General features: G+C 36.5%; 2 protein-coding genes across 2 annotated transcripts in view; both read right to left on the reverse strand.

Annotated features, from left to right (window-relative positions):
• Positions 1-4,384: 4,384 nt before the first annotated feature.
• On the reverse strand, positions 4,385-13,089 carry trappc6b (trafficking protein particle complex subunit 6B). Its single transcript, XM_084722011.1, has 6 exons — positions 12,812-13,089; positions 12,634-12,701; positions 9,940-10,057; positions 6,728-6,811; positions 6,480-6,573; positions 4,385-4,621 (listed from the first exon to the last, which is right to left on the reverse strand). The coding sequence occupies exons 1-6, from the start codon at positions 12,890-12,892 to the stop codon at positions 4,590-4,592; spliced, it is 477 nt and encodes a 158-aa protein (XP_084578137.1). The 5' UTR covers positions 12,893-13,089; the 3' UTR covers positions 4,385-4,589.
• A 3,084-nt stretch (positions 13,090-16,173) lies between these two features.
• Positions 16,174-16,799, reverse strand: part of foxp3b (forkhead box P3b) — a 29,705-nt gene continuing 29,079 nt past the window's right edge. The window contains exon 13 of the mRNA XM_084722012.1: positions 16,174-16,552. Within this exon, the coding sequence (XP_084578138.1) occupies positions 16,495-16,552 (58 nt within the window). The 3' untranslated portion in view covers positions 16,174-16,494. The remainder of the gene's footprint in view (positions 16,553-16,799) is intronic.

The following is a 16,799-nucleotide window of genomic DNA, read 5'->3' on the forward strand; positions in this document are numbered from 1 at the left end:
GATATTGGGCCTCATTCACCAACCTTTCTTAAGAGGAAAATTTTTTGGCCGTTTTGACAAAGATTCTGGCATTTACCATAGTTTTCTTGTGTCAGATATGTTCTTAGATAAGAACAGAATCTAAGAACACTCAGTAGCACACTGATGCACGTTTGAGTGCTGACATATTTGTGCAAAATAATGTATAAGTGCATATATACATATATATATATATATATATTTCTGTAGGTGTTTCAACAGGTTTGAATTGCTATTTTGGGCAGTAGACACAACTTACATTTGACTAAAACATTTTTGTCTTTGTGCATGACAAAGGTCAAGTAGTGAGAATATATGTATATATATATATATATATATATATATATATATATATATATATATATATATATATATATATATAATAGGATTTAAATTACAGAAATATTTTTTATCATTTGGAATATTTCTAATATTATCTTCAATATTTTACAGAGGATTGCAGTCTTTAAAATTTTCATTGAGAAAGAAAGACATCACAAATCAAACAGGTTCATCTGCATATCTTTAGTTTTTTTTGTTTTTTTATTTTTTACTTTGTATTGATTTTACCCTAATTCATTTTCTAAGTGCCACTGAAATCTTGGCAACTGTTAAGGCTATCTGTGCAAGTGTCTGTGGTTGTCTGGACACTGGACAGCATCTAACATCTGATGTGGGGCAGTTGAACAGGACCTGAGTGGACACATGGAGGTGTCGGCTGTGAGGTGTCAGGGTCTGCTTCAGCAATCATTTTTTTTAAGTTCATAAACTCAAAAGTTTAAGGCAATTGGAGTTAGATACATGAAGTTTTTTTGATTAAAGTTCATTAAGCCAACTCAAATATCAACCAGAATTTTTATTTACCCCTCTAACTGCAATAAGTTAACAGAATTTAATCATTTTAAGTATAAAAACCATTAATTCGTGTTTAGTAAAGTTCATATTAATTAAAAATTGTGAGTTTAACAGGTGTGGAAGTAACTTATTTCAACTCCTCAAATTGCTGTAATTAGATAGTGTTTTGGGTACCAGTATTTTTTCAAGTCTATAATTTTACTTGTATTTAAGTATGCATTACACTATGTGATATACTTTGTTACTTTTAAAATCATAAGAGAGTACAATCTGGATTTACATTTTCATTTGCATTTTTGTCGCCAATATGTCTGTCAGATTTCCAAGATGATAAATTGGATTTTAAAGTGCAGCAGCTACGTCATTAATGGCCAGTGTTATCTCAGAGGAACAGGTCAAGTATGTGAGAAAATCACAGCTAATGTAACAGCCTCAGCCACTTTCATATTATCATCAGGTAAATGGACTGATAAGTCACATGTTACCTAATTGCAAAGATACAATATAAAAAAGTATATTAATAATGAATGGGGAAAGCCTGACTTCCCAACCCCGCGGTGGAAATTGTTAGATAAAATAAAATAATAGGACAAAGACTAAGCTCGTCAGACAGAAAAAAGGGGAGGGAAATTAAAAAACAAAACAAATCTATCAACCATGGGACTGGATCTGGATCTGGAGTTTAGTGGTGGACTGATCCCTCCCATCTGGGCGGTGCTGGAATAGCTCTCTGAGGGGCAGCAATGAAAAAGATGAAAAGGGCCTCAGTGCAGTGGAAGTCAATGCATTAAAGTTGCAGTAGGTAGAAAGCCTGAAGACGGTTTATTTTTGAGTCTCATCTGAGCTAGGTTTCATTTTCAGTGTCCTGAGCCCCTCCCAGTAGTGGCATACGCTTCAGGTGCGCAAGCATCAGTTTACTGAGGCTATCATGAGCAAGCACAGAGCGACAGACATCAACTGTGTGTAATGAAACAGACACCTGACAGTAAAAAAAACACCTACAGAGGAAAGAAACTACATTTAAACACATAAAGATTCAGTGTGAAGATACAGAAGTACTGAGAGCTGAACATAATGAGACTTTTAAAAATGTCTTTCTCTCTGCTTTCCTGCACACATATGACCTCAGTATCACAACACACTTGTTGGAGGAGGACAGAGAGGAGGCTCGCCACCGTTGGGCTGCGGTCAGCGCAACGTGACTGCAGCCCACTTGGAGGCGAGTTGGGCTCATGCTGGGTCCATGTCAGCGTGGCTCGCCCCGAGGGGTGAATTACAAAGCGAGATTAATGAGTTAGCGAGCTATGTTGAGTCTAAAACCAGGGTTTTCAGTGTCACGAAGGTGTCTCTCTTTTAACCTGGCTAGATCACCATGGTAACTTATGCTAAACTCATAACCTGGTCAGGAGCAGGTTATGTTCAGAGTTTCAGATTAAATTGTCTGTAAAACGCACCGTTCTTTAACTAATTATTGTCCTAACAAGGTTGTTTATGAGCGATAGAGCTTTTAAACTGAGGAAAGACATTAAAAATGAAAAGTTGCTGAGCTGTATGTTCGTAATATCACTGAACGAATCTATATAATTAAACAAAACGAATATAACACCTGATTTACAATAACCTGAAAGGATTTTATGAAATGATTTCTCAATTATACCAAAACAATGTTGCCTTCTGTATTCATTAAGCTTTAATGGTGAAACTGTACTAACAGTACTCATGCATAAAGACACTCACTTACCTCAAGGTAATGTTATGAAATTTTAGCAAATAGCTCAAACAGTCAAGAGCCAAAATATATCAGAATTGTAATCTTTCAAGTCAGCAGCATCTGGTCTTCTGCTCTAAAAATGTCTTTTTTTGAGACCTGCTTACAGGTCTTGTGTATATTTGTGTTTGTACATTATCATTTGTAATGTCTGTTTTTGTTACCTGCCTAGATATGTTCACTTATGTGCACTGTCCCTATCAAGTATACAAATAAAGTACATACTATACTATATCCGTTTTTTTAATAATCAGTTGAACAAACAATTTGTCATACTTGAATGGGTTTTTGTTTTTGTTTTTCATTCAGAATATGAATCTAAGGTGGCATCTAAGATGCAGACATTGAGGAGCTCAGAGTTTGATTTCATACTGGAATTTATTGCAACTGATTCAACATGGAGTCCAGGTTCAAACCAACAACTCTCATAAAAAACAAAATCCATCTATAAAGTTGTGCAAAGAGTTTGTGGCTCCTTCATGCTTTAGCAGGACTGCAGACCATTATCAGTGCTACAGTGAGTGCCTTTACTCTGTGGGGAGCACTGTGATCACACACAAAGTTTGACACATCTGAAGACAGTATGCTCCAAGACTGAATTGTGAACAAACTGAAATGTTATCTAAGCTGTTTAGTATGGACTCATTTCCTTATTTTTATGTATCTATTTTTGGTCTATATATTGTTAGGTTTTTTTTATGAATCACTGAAAGGATAAATCTGCAATATATTTACTGTAATTAATCATAAAATCACTACAATGTGTCATCAAAGATCAAGGAAACATGTTACGTTGAAATACTCACTTCACTTGATATGAATCCTACAGCCGTGGCATCCTCTTTTGAAATAGCCACTGTGGAATAACTGTTTCGTATGTCTCTTTCACATTAATTTCACATTAGAGTTCAAATTAATGCAGGTTTTCTGCTGAATGATTAAGTGTCTGTTGATGAGTAATAAGAAACCATTAATAATCTTATACAATGTGTGATGTTTAGACGTTAATAACTTTTAAATTGAGCAAAATGTTGATGGAGTTTGGCAGGCAGTGAGACAGGCAGCTACTCATCATCCAGAGTGTTATTTCAGAGCAGTGGGTTTTTGTTTTCAGGATAACAGGCTGAAATTCACATTGACAGACGACTGACAACTGACAGCTGATCAACTTACAGTGGAGGACTCGCTTGTTATTGTCAGTTTACGAGGTAGAGTGCATCCTGTGCTCCTGCAGAGCTCATGCAACCTGCCTGTCTCTGCCCTGTCTGTGGAGGAAGGGGCAAGGGGGAACAACTCGCTTCAACCATTGATCGTATATTAGAACCAAATCATTATACAGTCTATGGCTAAAACTCACTATTTGGACTGCAGTGCTCATTTTTGTACACACAAAGGCGACATATTGCTCCTTTAAACATAAAAGAGGCTCCTGAAAAGCTCAAATAATCATAGATTAACTTGTAAGGCCTGGACAATACACACGTATTATCCTAAAAATGGATCGACCCTGACACAATTATCGATAATTGTCAGTATACTCTATTTTAATAATGTTTACATACTGCGTAACCCTTAAAACTGCCATTGTGCAGTTCACCATCAGAAGGTGCCAAAGCACTTCCATAATGACAATCGTAAATCACTCACAAACTATATACAGTCAAAAAGAGACAACATTTCTAGATAATTATTCTCAGAAATTGCATCATGGCGTTAGAAAGTGTTTGTGCACTTTGGATAATGACTGTGTTTCCCTCTTTTCTGCAGAAAAAGCAGCTCTGAACGGTTTAAGTCCAGACAAAACTTAAGTCAGTCATCACTGCATTCCACAAAGTATAGATGAGTATATCTGACTGAAGAGGATGGCTGCCATGTCCCTTTCATGACAAAAATTCGAGGATATATGAAGGCAAAAGAGAATGCAGGGTGGAATGGCCTCCTCTGGTCGCTACATTTTCTGGATCATGACCTGGAATTTACCTGCGGAGATAACAGCAGAAAGAGAAGAAAACATGTTCACAATTTATTCTATTTCAAAAATGAAACCAAACTTGATTGATCCCAGCTATCTGACACAGGCTCAAACATTTGACTTGATAGAATGTTTCACAAAGGCAGTGCAGGACTGACATATTGGTTTCTTACTGTATATCTAATTTAGTCATTTCATGTTAATGTACAGGAGGAGCAGCAGCATGGCTCGGGTGGTTTGTTCACTTTCCAACAATACTGCCATGCCTTTTCAGTTTTTTAATTCTGAGTCGAAATGCCCCATCAAAGCCAAAGTGTGTTTGTGAATTTTTTGATGAACTTTACAAGAAAAACTAAATTTGAAGAGTCAGTACTGTTTATTTTTGTCGAATTAGTGGTGTTGGTCAAAGTTGTGGAATACTGAATCAATGTTCACTACATCTGACTGTCTTACCCTCATGTGAACATCATCTACAGGTAATATGAACTTGTGAAATTATCTGTTATCTTACCGTTATCAGCCATAAGGTAATAATCAGTTATCATATCTGCTGAAAAAACACACATCCCAAACCAGAGCTGGTGCATGTCAAAACAGTGGAAACCAACATGGTTTTGGTGAGCTTTATTTTGTTTCTGTCGTGTTCTATGATGATCTGTGGAGTAAAACTGCTGTATTTGTTGATGGAGTAATGTATCTTACTCTTAAAGATAAAGCTCTGTCTCTGTAAGGATCCTTTCCATCGTGTTGTCAGACATTTAGAATAACAATCTGAGCTTGTCAGTGGAAAAACAAGCACTTTCAGTGGACATACTTTGATAGTTTGCAATTGGCCAGAATGAATCAGAAAAGAAAAGAGACTGATTTAGAGTGTCGCCCGTTTTGCAACTGATGGCTGCAGTCCCTCATTACTGGACCAATTTCAATTTCCTGATAAGCCCTGATCAGACATCCTGTTTCATGTCACACTAAACACATTTGAAACCATAAAATCATTCCATGAAACATTTAAAACCGTGCTCAGCTGTATGTGTGGTGAGATTGTGACAAGGAAGATTTCAATAACCTGGATGAACTAAAAACTACAGAGCCCATGAGGTGTCATGGAGGAAGAAAGAACAATTCTCACAGGGAGACACCTCCTTGGTCCCCAACACTGAAAAAAATGTCTGACAGAGTTTTAATGTAAAGGGATAGTTAAGCCAAAAGTGAAAATTCAGTCATTATCTACTCATCCACATGCAGACTGAAGTCAGGTTTAGTTTTTTTTTAGTCCACAAAACACTGCTGGAGTTTCACAGGAAAATAGAATCGCCCAAACAATATGAATGAATGAGTGGTGAAAGGTGAAAAAACAACAACTGAGTAAAAACATAAAATGCCTCCATACTGCTTGTCTGGTGTAATCCAAGTTTCTAAAGCCCCAATATGCATAGCTGACCTGAAAGACAACGTTTCGTTTTGTTTCTAGCCTGAACCTTCACTTTAGATCCTTAACTTCAGCCACAGTTCAAACAGTGTGCACATGGACACTTTCTGAACTGGGTGTGTGGAGTGTGACAGTGTGTGAACAGCACCAGAGGAGCAGTACAGAGACATTTTATGGGTTTTTTTTCCCAGTTGTTTTTTACATTTGAAAATGGGTCATTTCATTTTTGTGTGAATTTTTGAGCTTTCAACAGCATCACGTTTTTCAGTGGAAGGAGTTTGCCTAAGGAAAATAGAAAAACTCAGTTTGCCAGTGGTAACAGTTTTTTTTTTGTTTTGTTTAAGCTCCTTTGTTATTTTTGTCAAGTTTCAAAGACAAAGAATACAATTTGTGAGAATGTCTATGAATGCATGACGGACAAGTGATTCAGGTCTTACACGCAGGCATGATGGACACCTCAGCAGTCACAATGCTCTTCACTCCCAAGTTGGACAGAGCTCCTCTCACCAGACCACAGGTGAAGGCCAGATACTGCACACAGACAGACACACAGTTTTAAAGTACTGATCTCTCAATGTGAGTCTGAAGTTATGCTGTTCTGAGATCAGATGCTTCACAAAAAGAAACAGTATTTGAGATGACAGAGAGCCTTGTAGAACAGATCAATACAGGCAGAGTAATGCACCTTCGGGGCCTGGTCCAGGTACTGTTTCCCAGCTGACAGCTGACCCAGGAGCCGGAACTTATTGTCCTGGAGAACATAGATACCCTGAAACACACAAGAACAACATCAGCACTGACAGACTAGTCAACAATAATGACAAATACATTTATATCCCATAAACACAAAGTATGTTAGCTCTGTTTAAAATAAAGTTTGAGTGGTCAGAGTCTGTGGAGCACTGCTGCCTCTAGGGCTGGGAAATACACTGCCTGGCCAAAAAAAGTCACACATTAATATTTTGTTGGACCACCTTTAGCTTTGATTATGCATGATTACGCATTTGCCATGGCATCGTATTTGATAAGCTTATGCAATTTCACAACATTTATTATGCATAAAGTCTTCTCCTGCACATCCCAAAGATTCTCAGGGGGGTTAATATCTGGGCTCAGTGGTGGACAATCCATGTATGTATGTATGTCTCATGCTCCCTGAACCACTCTTTCACTGTTTGAGCCCAATGAATCCTGACATTGTCATCTTGGAATATGCCCGCACCATCAGGGAAGAAAAAATCCATTGATGTAAAAACCCGCTTCTTCAGTATATTCAGGTAGTGAGCTGACATAATTTTTTGGCCACATAAAGTTGCTGAACCTCGACCTGAGCAACTGAAGCAACCCCAGATCATAACACTGCCCCCACTGGCTTGTAGAGAAGGCACTAGGCATGATGGGAGCATCACTTCATCCTCCTCTTCTTAGAGTCCAATCTTTATGTTCCCAAGCAAACTGAAGTCTTTTTCCCCGAGTAGCCTCACTGATAAGTGGTTTTCTTAAGGCTACACAGATGTTTAGTCCCAATCCATTGAGTTCTCTTCACATTGCACGTGGAAAAGCGCTTACATTCACTATTAAACATAGCCAAGAGTTCTACTGTTGATTTTTTTATGATTTGATTTCACCAAACATTTAAATGATCTCTGATCACGATCATTCAAGATGTTTTTCCGACTACGTTTCTTCCTGGGCGATGATGGTTCTCCACTATCCTTCCAGGTTTTAATAATGTGTTGGACAGTTCTTAACCCAGTTCTAGTAGTCTCATCAGTCTCCTTAGTTGTTTTATTTGCTTGATGCAAACCAATAATTTGAGTTTAAGTAACATCTTTTTCCTGACCACAGGATATGTCTTCTGACATACCTATTTAAGAAATAAGAAGCTACTCACTGCATCAGTTAGAGTTCAATGATTTGTTGCCAGCTGAAACATATTAATCACTGCAGTAATTATCCAATGGAAGGATCTTACCTATTTGCTTATTTAAAGGTGGTGACTTTTTTTGGCGAGGCAGTGTTTATCAATATTATGTTAATATTGTGATTTGAGAATAGATTGTGGATATTGTTATGTGGTGATATGTCATAAGTAGGGGAGTAACAATTCACTCATGCATCTGATGCATCAGACTTTTTTTTTAACTGATTTTATTTAGTATCAAGGTAGTACATTAATCCCATACTCCCATACAATCTTAATAATTACAGTACTTCAGAAGAGCAAATGGAACTTAAAAGAAATAACACCAGAGAAGGAAAAAAAAAAAATATATATATATATATACACATATAATTATTAAATTAATAATAATTTAAAAAACAGCCATGGATGAGAGTTGATGACAATAACACTTAAGTTTATTACCCACATGAGTAACATTTTCCCCTGGGGGATCAGTAAAGTTAATCTTAGTCTTATATTAATAATAATACTTAAAATACTTTATTTCAAATATTTTTCCACCATGTTTTTAAGTTCTCTACTCAGGTCCAAAAGAAATGTAGAAAGAATACACAAACTGAAATGACTAAATAATGTTGTGATATTTTTTATCAAAAGAGCCGTGCAGACAGACATCCTGCAGCCTTTGACTCCATTTGTTTTGTTCAAAAAGGAAATACTGACATGCATGTTTACAGAGCAGAGGTCACTTTTATTTAATTCCAAAGAAAGAGACAGACTTTTTGTTTATCTTTATTTATTATTTTGTACTGTATTATTTGATTACTGTGTTATTTCTGACAGCAGTAAATAATACATTAAAATCTCTAAACAATGTTCATGTGATTTGATACATTACTTCATTAGTAGTGTTGTGAAATTAATTAATGCATAATAATCGTGATAATCGTGAAACCGTGATTATTCCTCAGACTATAATCGTACAGTCAAAATCTATAATCGTTGCATCCCTAGTCTTCTCTTTATCCTGTTCTGTCTGTCACACACCATCTTCAAGCAATCATGTATCTGAGTGTGTGTAAGCTGTTATTAGCACTGTGGTGATATCACGGTCAGTTTGTCTGCTGCGCACATGACGTGACCATCGTGCAGAACACGTGTGTGACAATGACAGGCACAGAATCAGATATGTGATGCTGACCGGCCGGTCACCGATCAGGGCCGGTCATATGAAAACCAGCCTGATTCCAAGCATTGCGGATTAATCGGTGCAAGTCTACCTTGTATCATTGAATATGTATCGACATACATATTGAATCGGTTTCAGTCAATGAGATACACACCCCTAGTCATAAGTGTTGTGTTTTCCTGGTTTTAAAGGCTACAATACAGAAAAGTAATGTCATTTTTTGAACTTACCAGACTGTTCTAGTATTTGCCTTAACCTCAGTGTTAAAGTATTTGGTGAAAGTATTATATTTGATTTTATCCACATCACACAGCCCTAATATCAAACCCACATTAGAAACACTCCACTGTAGTAACAGTTCTGAATTCTGAACCTTACTAAGGTAAAAATATGTCAGTATTACTATTAAAATCTACTTAAAGAAGTCACTGTGCAGTGAAATGTTCCCTGTTAGTGATTTATTATTATCTGATGTTTTTAGATGAATATTACTGCTGCATTTATGTGTATGTTGCATTTCACTGCTATAAATATTTATTTATAATGGCTTTTTAAAATGACTTCATCTACTGTTGGATAGTTTCATCTAAAGTAATGCATCATATTCTATAAGATCATACATGTTTGAAATATTTGAGAATTAATGTTATGTTATTTATAGAGAAAATGCATATCTCAAGGTATGTAGAGTACATTAAGGCATAGCTTAAAAATATTAGTAATATATTATATGATATTATTGATAAGCCATAGGGTCCAGCCCAAGCTGGCTCACAGTGCAGTCTGCTGAGCTCAGTGTCACCTGGTGGTTGGTTCGAAGGTTGTCAATCTGCTTCTTGAACACACAGGTCCAGAAGTCTTTACAGATGAACTTCATGATGTCCAGCTCGTCTTTGAAGCGAGCTGTGTCTTTAGTCAGCCTAGAGACAAGAAAAGTTGTTTAGATGAAATGTTTGTACCTCTGGTCGTTACTGAGGCCCAGTGTGTTAGTTTGTCACTAGATATACAGGCGGAGGGTATAAACCAGGGATCTGCAACCTTTACAGTCAAAAGGGCCCTTTTTGGCCTAAAAAAGAAAAAAGAAAATCTGTCTGGACCGCAAGTTTTGAATTCTCTCTTTTCCCTGAAGACTTTTCTGTTTTTGTGATTTTGCATCCATAATGAGCTTATAGAGCCTCAAGAAGACAACTAACTTTAGAGGTCAAGGCAAAAATCTATTGAAGTATGTTGCCTTAAAATTTTAAGTTTTCTCAACTTTTTCATTTTTAGGGTGGAGACCAATGATAAATGAAAATTAAAATGTAATGAATGTAATTTTTGCCATAACCACAAGGAGCCACTAGAGAGGGACTAAAGAGCCACATGTGGCTCCAGAGATGCAGGTATAAACAGAATAGAAAGTACGCTAGTATGACTTTGCCCTATATTATTAATTTTGACTGCAACATGACACTGTGGTAGAGCCTCACTTTGTCCAACAGCAACAGGGGTCTTTCCTGCATATGTTGTGGTCTTTTTGTGAACTTTTCCCCTTCTGGGAGAAAATATCTTCAGTTATTTCATCATGTTTTGGAGTCAATTTAATACCAATTCCACTTCTCTGTCTGCTTGGGAACTTTATTGTTGGCGACTGCCATCAAAGGAAACTCTGTAATCTTGCATTTATTGATGCAAAAAAAACAAAACAAAAAAACAGCATATTTCTGTCAGCTGGAGGTCTTCTTATCCACCCAACATTTTCTTAATGGAAGTCAGATATGTCAAGTTATGTCCCTCTTGATTATTTATATTACAAAAGGAAATAAAAATTGGAAATATGACAATAATATGGAAACCATACGTAAACTTGTTGGTAAAGTCCTACTAATATTTGAGAGCCCATTACCTGTAGCTATACTCTTAGCACTGTTTTGTCCGTCATGTTTGTCTTGTCTGTTCTGTTTAAATGTATTCTACACAAAAATCAAAAGCAAAAGCATAGTACTGATTCTCACTCCACGTCTGTGAGTCTGGTAGATGGCACTGTCCTCTTATTGACCCAGCTCTGTTGGAGAAAACACTTTTGCATGTCTAGGGTATGGTGACATTGTGTTGTATTGCACTGTGTTGTATTTACAGCACTATTAAATAGTGTCACAGGTCAAACTATTATACAAAAAGCAACATGATAATGAGCTATAAAAATGTTAAAAGCAAATATAGAATGAATCAGTAACTTCTGAGCTTTGAAGAAAGAAAGAAAGATAGAAAGAGACAGAAGATAGAAAAAGAAGATAGAAAGATAGAAAATTAAAGTTATATGGCAAACTAAGCTAAACAGACTGCTTACAGGCACCTTTGGTTTTTGACAGTTCACTACAGTGACCACAACAAAGAGGAAGAGGAGCTGGAAAAAAGAGTGGTGCAACTGCCATTATATGCATGTGGTTCTGGTTAAGAATCAGACAGGCAGAGAACAATAATCTGCAAATCATGTCAGATGAAAGCCGGGTAATACTTGATATATTTGAAAAGATTTTGCATTTATTTTCTAATTATTATTGCAGTTCTGCACATTAAATGTTCTTAAAATACTAATCATTTTGGGGCTGTTATATCTTTTATGTAATTTTTGTTTTGATACATTTGTCACTTGTTGCAACATTTTTGTATTGTTTATGTAATTTATGATGTTTTTGTCTTTTACATTTGTTTTCCACTTGTTACATCTTTTTATTGCTTTATGTCTTTTACATTGTGTTTGTCTTGTTTTGTCTTTTATGTCATTTTCGTTTTGTACATTTTTTACCTCATTTAAGTCTTGTTACATTATTTTTGGATTGTTACGTCTGTCAGTTTCATGATGTTACATCTTTTGCATAGTTTTTATCTTGTTAGACCTTTTACTTTATTTTCGTCTTGTTACATCTTTTTCATCTTGTTAACATTCCTTTCATCTTGCTATCTATTTTATGTTGTTTTCATCTTGTTACTTCTGTGGTGTGTGATATGTACTGATGGATACGCCAAGGACTTGTCCTTTTTATGTGTTACATTGTTCCAATCCTGTCAGGCTGAAATCAGTGTTGATGTGACGCAGTGATGCAAAATAATAATAACCAATAATTCCCCTAAAATGCATTAAAGCTAAAGTAAGCAGCCAGTGTTGAAAATCTAAGGAGTAGAAAGTACAGATATTTATGTTAAAATGTATGGAGCAAAAGTAAAAATTGTCAGAAAAGTAAATATTCAAGTAAAGCACAGATACCTGAAAACGCTACTTCAGTACAGTAAGTATTTGTACTTAATCACTTCCCATCTCGTAAATTATTTATGTTGCTTTGTGCCTGATGTATTACAAACATAGTTATGCTGTAATGGTGGTCCAAAGCTTTACTACAGAACCCACAGTGAGACAGATGCTGACCTCTGCAGAGGTCCAGAGCATATATATCACATATCATATATCACATCCCACACAGCGAGTCCACACTGTGAGAGCAGGACATGTTGTTACCTCTCTATGAGCCCCTGACCGACTCTGAAGCCCATGCTCTCCAGTTTGGTGATATTTCTTCCATTCTCCTGCATCAATGACAGACAGTAAACACACATTACATTGCAGTAAACGATATAAGTGAGTGTTGAGAAGAGAGACGTCTGTCTGTCTCTCTGTCTGTCTGCCTGTGTCTCACCGTCTCTCCGCTGTCAGCTGACTTGTAAATGTACTGAATCACTTCGTTATGCAGAAACTGGAAAGGAGCTTCGTCTGCCATCCTTCTTCTTCTGTGTCTGTGTGTCTGCCTGCCTCAGGTCACTCACATGGGGACCAACATCATAAACCTACAGACATACGCTGACAAATAAAACGCTCACAGATGAGTACAGGAGCTGTACTACACATAAACATTTAACTAACGCTATCTGCTGCTTCCGTGTTGCTTTCCCACACCGGGCGGTGAGCCGAGGGGGCGGAGCGCTGCAGAAAAGAGCGCAGTACTGCTGCACTACCGCCACCTGGTGGCTTGGAAGATCAACTGTGAATAAAATAAAATTAAATTAAATTAAGTCTGTAAGAGTCCTGGATTTAAGGCTTTTGGGGGACATCAAGATTATAACTTTTAAAGAATTATGTTTTCAGTACTGCTGCACTACCGCCACCTGGTGGCTTGGAGGATCAACTGTGAATAAAATAAAATAAAATTAAAATTAAAATTAAATTATGGGACATTCTATCGATCAACATAATAGCTGAAAAATGCTGAGGTAATATGTAACCACTGGCAATGTAAATACTTACATACATACTTGTAAATATACACAAATCAGTAAAAAAATAAATAAATAAAAAAAATACAGCAATGCTTCTGCCACACTAGAAAAAGAAAAACATGTTTCTGCACACTAATGTCAGCTTACTATCTGTTTTGTGTATGTGAACATATTGCAGTAGTGCTCTCCTTTAGTTGTCCAGATAGATCCATAAAACTGCCTCCAGACTGTCTTCAGCTTACTTTTCAGCTATTTTAGGAAATTACTTTAGGAAATGTTGGCACAGTCCTAATGTCCACCCTGACAGACTCACAGACTTTGAGGTGAATTCCCAGTAAGTCTGTAAGAGTCCTGGATTTAAGGCTTTTGGGGGACATCAAGATTATAACTTTTAAAGAATTATGTTTTCAGTACTGCTGCACTACCGCCACCTGGTGGCTTGGAGGATCAACTGTGAATAAAATAAAATAAAATTAAAATTAAAATTAAATTATGGGACATTCTATCGATCAACATAATAGCTGAAAAATGCTGAGGTAATATGTAACCACTGGCAATGTAAATACTTACATACATACTTGTAAATATACACAAATCAGTAAAAAAATAAATAAATAAAAAAAATACAGCAATGCTTCTGCCACACTAGAAAAAGAAAAACATGTTTCTGCACACTAATGTCAGCTTACTATCTGTTTTGTGTATGTGAACATATTGCAGTAGTGCTCTCCTTTAGTTGTCCAGATAGATCCATAAAACTGCCTCCAGACTGTCTTCAGCTTACTTTTCAGCTATTTTAGGAAATTACTTTAGGAAATGTTGGCACAGTCCTAATGTCCACCCTGACAGACTCACAGACTTTGAGGTGAATTCCCAGTAAGTCTGTAAGAGTCCTGGATTTAAAGCTTTTGGGGGACATCAAGATTATAACTTTTAAAGAATTATGTTTTCAGTACTGCTGCACTACTGCCACCTGGTGGCTTGGAGGATCAACTGTGAATAAAATAAAATAAAATAAAATTAAATTAAATTAAATTAAATTAAATTATGGGACATTCTATCGATCAACATAATAGCTGAAAAATGCTGAGGTAATATGTAACCACTGGCAATGTAAATACTTACATACATACTTGTAAATATACACAAATCAGTAAAAAAAATAAATAAATAAAAAAAATACAGCAATGCTTCTGCCACACTAGAAAAAGAAAAACATGTTTCTGCACACTAATGTCAGCTTACTATCTGTTTTGTGTATGTGAACATATTGCAGTAGTGCTCTCCTTTAGTTGTCCAGATAGATCCATAAAACTGCCTCCAGACTGTCTTCAGCTTACTTTTCTTTAATGGACTGAATGGCAATGTTTATATTTTTGAGACATGGACTAAGGCCACTGGTGGCTGATTAAGAAGAGTGAGAAGTCAGCTGTTAATGGTCATATAAAACAGAGTAGTCAGAAAATAGAATTACTGCCTGACAGTTGTTTGTCTCCACCAACCAGTCAAGTTACAGATTACATCCATGTCTGTCCAGACTCATATAGTGTATGAAGTGAAGACACTGAAGGAATTTAAATATAGCACTTACCACTATATTGACCTGTAACTTTGAAGGAATTTAATAAAGGTATAAAGTGACTTGGAAGTTCTCACTATACATGTGTGATTCTGGTGAATAATTTCCAGTGAGAAACATGCTGTCTTCACGTACAGACTATTTTTTACAGAGGACTGATAGAGGGCTGAACATTATGACCTTTGACATTTTGGATATAAAATGTCATCATTTTAGGTGTTTGTTTGCAATTTTTTCATGTTTAGTGTATGAAAACTTGAGTCATGGCAAACAATGTTTAGAGAGGTCACTGTGACCTTGACATTTGACCTTTAATATCATTAAGATATAATATCATACATGATCCCCTGCAGGCGAAAGCCTGGTAGGGATAATAATAAATTAATTAAACAAAATAAAACAAAAAACTTTTGACTCAGTCTCACATATACTGTCCTGCTGCCCAAAATACTCACTAGCACTGGCAAATGTGGATTCATCTGCTTCAGGAAATACCAAATTTCCAACATAGGCACTTTTTCCCTTTTCCCTGAGGAATTTCAGATAGTAGTTTCAGTGCACAGCTATTTTAGGAAATTACTTTAGGAAATGTTGGCACAGTCCTAATGTCCACCCTGACAGACTCACAGACTTTGAGGTGAATTCCCAGTAAGTCTGTAAGAGTCCTGGATTTAAGGCTTTTGGGGGACATCAAGATTATAACTTTTAAAGAATTATGTTTTCAGTAGCAATTAGTGGGCTCTAGTGTCCGAGACAGGAAGTCAGGAAGTGCTGAGAGACAAACACACCAACACACTGTAGCTTTGGCTCTTTTCATGGGATTTGCTGAAAGCAAGAAAAATATAGGATACCATCACATCGGTACTTGAAATTTATGATGTTGTTGTGTTGCTCAATGTGTTGCTCACTTTCCTAGTATGTTTCGGTATCAATAATCATGTCACAGAATGCTGTGATCTGCCTTTGAAGTTTTTATATGGGTGATTGTTGGAGGGAAAGTCACTTCATGAAAGTGAAGATCACAGATGTAAAGAACAAAGGAGTGTAGGAGGATGTTCTCCGTTCAGTGCACTGAGGGATCATGTGAGACATCTGACCTGTGACCTACTGACTGAAGGAATGTGATCAGGCTGAAGACAAAACACACACACACACACACACACACACACACACACACACACACACACACACACACACACACACACACACAGGTTGGCTTAATTTATTCTGCAATACTTATTTCTTTTATTCTATGAAATAGTTACATTATTATTAATTATTATGAATGAATTAATTAATTAGTTCATTGCCTTTGATATTGTAATTGTGCTTTAGCAACAACATGTCATGTTAAAAAAGCTGATGACAAACTGATGTCAGATACAAAACATCTTTACAGACGATACAAACATTTTGAACTAGTCATATGAAAATAAACCCAACAGACATTTATACAGATTCTTCAGTTCTTCAGTGCATGAAGATGTGACTCAGTTGCTGCAACTCAGTGCTGCCACCTGCTGCTGTTCAGGGATCCTCTGGACAGTAATGAGAGTAGGACTTAAGCCACTTCACAGGACAGTCCCTGAAAAACACACACACACAGAAATATTTAATGTATCTCCTATTTCTTATTGCAAAGAAAGCATATTACAACTGCATGGCTGCAGCCACAACTGCCTAACCCTAACCCATCGAATCAAGTCAGACATCATGTCAGACAGATGGTTAAAAGGGTGTATTACATAGATTTAACAATTAATCTTAATTTTAAAACAGAGGATTTCATGGCAAAATGGATGCCTATGATAACTTAACTCTTGAGATTTCAA

Source organism: Lutjanus erythropterus, chromosome 6 (assembly GCF_056507025.1).
Source record: "Lutjanus erythropterus isolate fLutEry1 chromosome 6, fLutEry1.hap2, whole genome shotgun sequence".
NCBI classification, from domain to species: domain Eukaryota; kingdom Metazoa; phylum Chordata; class Actinopteri; order Lutjaniformes; family Lutjanidae; genus Lutjanus; species Lutjanus erythropterus.